Source organism: Phaethon lepturus, unplaced genomic scaffold (genome assembly GCF_000687285.1).
Source record: "Phaethon lepturus isolate BGI_N335 unplaced genomic scaffold, ASM68728v1 scaffold6878, whole genome shotgun sequence".
Taxonomy (NCBI): domain Eukaryota; kingdom Metazoa; phylum Chordata; class Aves; order Phaethontiformes; family Phaethontidae; genus Phaethon; species Phaethon lepturus.
Window position 1 is genome coordinate 66929 of NW_010556842.1, and position 6000 is coordinate 72928.

Below are 6000 nucleotides of genomic sequence, written 5' to 3' on the forward strand. Positions count from 1 at the left end.
AAAGCTCGGGGGCGGAGGGGGAACGAACACAGTAGTTGAGGACAAATATACCTCTGCCCCCATGATTCTCATTTTAAATTTCTTCCAAGAGTAGGAGTAGGAAGGAGGATGATTCCTTCAGGACAATACTAGAAAGCTGTTTGAGTTTTAAAACTTACTTTGATACCACTATCATTCTATCTATGCATTTGTATACTGTTTTATTTTGTGTGGAGTCCAAATTAAAAAAAGGAGGCAGCTTACTCTTGTTAACTGAAGTAACCTACAGGTCCAGGATGCAATTTCACACCATACGAAGAACTATTTATATGCAAATGAGCTAATACTGTTCAATTAAGTTCTCACAGATGAAGTGTCCGTAGATAACACCGTACACATAACTACGAGGCAAGAAGGACACACAATGCATTTTGGAAGTTTAAATAGGTAAGGCCTCCCTGAATGATCATCAAGAGGGTACAAAGGCTAACAAATCTGATTAAGTCATTTAAGCATGATCTCTCCTTTCTAAGTTTGAGCTGACTGCTTTTGGCCAGTCTGGATCTGTACAACCCCACTTCAGTCTGTAAACAGCATTTGTTGCCAGTGCTAAATTGAAATGCACAGATTTTTATTCTCCTTTCCCTAACTTAGGTTATCCTTTTCATCAGTACTTTGTTGGTAGAGACAAAAAAAAAAAAATTTGGTGGCCATTATAGAAGAAAACACAACTGCATATTTTAACCATTTTTGCTAACTGAATCCCAGTTTTTCCCAGTACCATAATACTAGACTTCTTTGCAGTAAAGATTTCCCATATTTACAATGCTTAGACAAACCCTTAAGAAAAGGGTTTTTCCACAGTGAATCACAAACTCTGTATTTTGGGAAACAGCACTTCAAGGACAGATATAATGTACCAAGAAATCATGTGGGAAGACAAAAATCGTTGATGTTTTCAGCTGCTGTGATACAGAGTGCTTCCAAAAAGTGTGGTAAAACCTACTGAGGATCTCCTGCAGCCTCTTTTCCAGAAGAAAAGAAAAATGTTACTAGTGATATTTTTACATCTACTGAGTCAAACAGTTACTTCAAATATTTGACAGTGATTTCCAGGAGTCTATTAGATCCGAGAAACATGCTCACACACAGGGGATGGAAGAAGTTAAGAACTAGGATTACCTAAGAAAGAATTTTAGCTATAAGCCATTTTTAGATTTCAATACAGCCGTTGCTTACTACATTCATTATTTCTTCCAGCCGGAACAAACAGAAAAGTTTTTCTTGTATTCATATTAGAGAATATTGATTCCCAAAGCTATTACTAATTATAACAATTAGAAGAAAATTTTGTGGTTAATGAAAAACATTCTTTTGTTTCTTCTGTTCATCTTGCTTCCTACCCCTGTGACATAAGACACTCAGAAGTCTCTCTGCAGCTTTGGTCTCTCTCTTCAGCCTCTACATTCCTGCCCTGAGATGAGAGAGACAAGCCACCTGCTGCCCTCCAGTTTCATGCTACATTTTCCACTCCTTGGCAGCTGTGCACAAAGTAGCCTGCCCAGGCTTGCAGGCCCTGCTCCCCATGCTCTACAGTCACCTTTTTAAGACCGTCACTGAGAGATGGATCAAGGCAGGGAGATACCCTTGAATCAGAGTACCCTCTCTTGCAGGAATAATTAAATATATGCTGAATTCAACATAACATGTGTCAATCACTTTTGATAGTTCAAGAAATCCATTCATCTTTCATAGTCAGTTGATGAATCCCGAAATGATGGCTGGGACAATAGCTGTCAGTTTTAAAGTTCTTTTGATGTAAAACATCTTGAACCCCCCAGAATAAAAAAAAAAGTCCGCCACACAAAAAAGCGGTTTTGTCTTCTCTCTCAGATGAGCACAGAAACAAAAGCTTGTTAGCCTCTATTTTCTTGAGCAACTGTAACTCAAGCATAAATTCATTTTCATTTTTAAATGAGGTGTATGTTTTATATTCAATGCACAAATAATTTTACTGCATCCTTTGAAAGCTCAATCTTCATTATTCTGTGTTCAATTCTTCAACTTTCCTTTGCACGCTTCTGCTTTCCCAACCCCTTCCTTTCCACTTTTAATTTAAATGCAATTTTGTCACCAGGTTCAACCACAACTTTACCTGACAGGTCTACAGAGACAGCTCTAGCACAGGCCAGGAGCCAGCAGAAGGGGTGCTGCAAGTTCTGTGAATGCGAGCAGTTAGTAAGATGCATAAGAAATGAAAGATATAAAGCCAGACGGGAGTACAAAAGAACCGAACAAATCCTATTGTAATGCAACTCTACACACCAGAATATGGATGGATGGCCGTCAAGCTTCTCATAGGTATACAAAAAGCCATGGTTTTGCAGAAGTGTTACAATAACAAATCAGATGTTTACAACAGTGACAGGCAATATGGGTGAAAGTAAAAGTGTTAATTTGCAGGTACTTATCTAGGAATTAGTTTTGGCTAATCCCAACTTTTGCCAAGAGAAGCAGACAACATGCTTGCTGACAGCACTCAAGAGGTGATCATCAGGCACAATCCACAGGTGGCCTTAAGAGTCGCTCACATTTTATGGAAGATGCAAAGAGATGAGAGCAGTGGAATGAAACAAAGGGAAGCAGTCCAAGTAACAGACTAGCAAAATTACCCATACAGATTCTGGGTAAAAGCAAGGCAAGGCAATATTGCACTTCGCAGCCAGAAATGAGGCTTCAGCAAAACAATCAAAATATAAAAGTCAGAAAAGGATGGACAGAGCATACGTTACATTACCTTCCTGTTCAAGCATTTTGGAGATAGTACACAGACCATAGCGTTAAGACCTAGACATAGACCAGATGCGAAAGCTTGCGGGGAAAGAGGGGTCATGCATAGAAGTCAGCAATGATGTCCAGGTACGGAACTGAGCAATGGGCCCAATAGTGCACAGCGGCTCTTGTACATAGGGAGCTTGCTACTTTTAACAGATGTCAGACAGACAAGTTACCTACTGAACCACTTAAGTACATATTCTACATACTCTCCTTTTTATTCATATCAAAACTACTGTATTTTCTTAGTTCACATTTCCTAGAAGCAAACGTGTTCTTCCACACTTTATCACACTCCATTCAGAGCTCTTTACATAGAGCCTTGTCCTTTCATGCTGCAGACAGCATTGTTCTGTCCCTTTTTCTGACAGGTGGAGCAATACAGAAAGTCAAAACACTAGCTCTAGTAGTGACAGATTAAACTGCTGCAAAGCAAATTCTGACAACAGAAAGCAACCCATGTTCCTGACCAAGCCAAAAGCAGCCAAAAAGGTGGGAAATGCACAAAAAGGAGGCACCAGACAACTGCTGCTGGGCTGAACCGAACAGTCAAGGGTAGGCAGTAATCTTGTTTCTGACTGTATCAGGTTCTCTCCAATACATTTCTTTTTCTTTCCCTCACACTTTCGTTCTACCACAGGAAATCTACACACTTTCGTTCTACCACAGGAAATCTACACACATTCGTTTAGAACGACAGGTTTGCAGCATTTAATCCTATTCACTTCAATCAATCCATCTGAGGATGATCTAACCTAAACCAATGACCATCCAAACAGAGAGTTCCTCTCCTCTCTCACCCCATTTTCTAGGTTCTTGGCTCACAGCTGCAAGTTCTTCCCCTTCTCCAACCTTAATCACAGCTTTGGGGGTCACTAAACTTCATCATGACCAAGTTCAATCTAGTAACTGGATGGCAAACTAATCCAGCAAAACCAGAATATTTTCATTCCAGGTTAATGATTGGAAGCGGCTTAGCCACTACTGGTACTGGAAGTACCTGATAGGTAGTGGAGGAACCACAGAGCAAAACGCTGGGAAAAGCAGGGCTTTTCATTTCAATGATGGTGAGCTCTTTTCACAGGACTCGCTGTCTCATGGGATGAATCAACTGAAAAAGCAGAATCCCAGTCACTGCCACCTTCCTCCCGATGGCTTACTGCTCCCTAGTCAGTACCTGCACTACTCATCACAAGACCGGTTTCATGATCCGGCAGACCTCAGCACAGCAGAGAAACACCCTGCTCCACCTTGCAGGTCTTCCCCACCATGTTGATGAGCCAGAGTTTCATCTGGCACATGGAACCATCAAACTTGCAAATCTACTTTAAGCTTCATGGTTTGTAGTCACCAACTATTTCAGACTTAGCACACTCTTTACACTATAGTAATAATTTCCTAGTACACATTTACAACTGTAAATGCCCTCTTCCCTACCAATGAGCTACAGAATAATCTAAAAGCTTCCAGCGCAGGGATCTGAGTTTTAATTTAGATACAAGCAAGTGACAAATGGCTATAATGACCTAAGGATTTCACTACCTCAAATCCAGACTTAGAACAGATTAAGCTCATTATTATTGCAATTTGATGCACAATCCAATGAAACCAACATACATGTGGCAATATTAAGTCCAGACATATGGAATGAACCGTTTCATGTGAAAACAGGGGTGTATTTATATACCATTGATTGATTAAAATAGTGGTTAGCATGCATTCCATACTCCCATTGTACATTAGCAATAAGTAAAGCAACTACAGAAGGCCTCATTTGACCATAACTGTTAAGCACATTATATCAACATTTGTGTAAATAAGCTAGTGCCCTGCTCTGACATATTAAGATGAAAGCTAGAAGTACCTCAAATAACAAGATCTTTATTTTTAATTACCCAGTGCCTTTAGGCAGCAATTACAATTAAAAAGAGTACAAAAGAAATCTGGTTGACCTCCAGTTATTTCAATACTTGAGAGAACCAAGAAAAGGGCAGGGTTTGGAGCAAGTGATACTCATGCAATTCCTAACACATGGAACTTATGCATGCAGTACTTTTTTACGCTCTTAGTGGTCCTACGTCAATGCAACTTTATGAATCTGGAGTGATGAAAGAATACAGAAATTTAATTCTTAGTTAGTTTACAAATTAAACACAGCTTAAAAATATTACCCCACCCTACAATTGTATGTATTTCTTTAAGAAGTCCCCTTCTGCTAATACCATTTTTTTGATTCTACATGATTATTTTCAAAGAGAAAAAAGTGAAGTCAACTGCCTTAAAAGAAGTGCTAGTCTTATGTTTTCGTGTATATATTTGCTTTTAACAACACAGCATGCCTTTATTATAGACACACAATCTCCCCCCTCCTCCCCCGCACCTAAAAAGGATGCTTTACATTTCAGTTGCACCCATATAACTATTAGGCCATGCCACTGATCTTCTCCTACTGATGCGTATCAGGAATCCCATACAGTTCCTTTCCCTCTCCAGGGAAACTGTTAAATTTCTAATACACAAGAAAAATATTCTCTTTTGCTACAGATATTCTCAGTTTTAACATAAGATGCTTCATATAAGATTAAGATAACACATCATTAATCTAACCACATTCATTTGAATGTAAACTTACCTCTAAATATATCGATGGTGGGTTATGCTCCCCTCCAAATTTGTCTAGCAGTGCCTCTATATGTTCTTGTGTTAATTTAATCATCTGTTTGATATTCCACACCTAAAACAGAAAATTAAAAATTTTAGTAATCAAAAGGAGCCTAGAGAATCTGTCCTAAACAAACAAGTTACATGTTAATCATATTTAATAACAGAAGTCCGTAATAAAAGTATTTTAATTATCAGTAAATGAGTGCACAAAGCTATCCCATTCATCCACTGTCAGTAAGACACAGCTTACTTCTGAGATAAACAGAGAAAAATTAAATTTGGTTTTAAAATTCAGGAACCATTGAATAAACAACTTTTACAAATGGTTTATTTTTCATGTTTATCAAAACCATATTAAGTATTTTCCTTGCAAGACTTGGCAACCCAATTTCTACAGTAGTACAGAGTTTAGTGAAGGAGTTCTTCTGTCAAACCTTAACTAATCTGTGTAAACAACATTCACAAAATCTAGACCTACTGTTCTATTTGCATGGGACTAGGACATCTTGATCTTAAAGAGCA

General features: G+C 38.6%; 1 protein-coding gene across 1 annotated transcript in view; it reads right to left on the minus strand.

Moving 5' to 3' along the window:
- Window positions 1-5542, minus strand: part of BRAF (B-Raf proto-oncogene, serine/threonine kinase) — a 63055-nt gene extending 57513 nt beyond the window's left edge. Inside the window, exon 1 of the mRNA XM_010292572.1 lies at window positions 5447-5542. Within this exon, the coding sequence (XP_010290874.1) occupies window positions 5447-5530 (84 nt within the window). The 5' untranslated portion in view covers window positions 5531-5542. The remainder of the gene's footprint in view (window positions 1-5446) is intronic.
- Window positions 5543-6000: the final 458 nt, after the last annotated feature.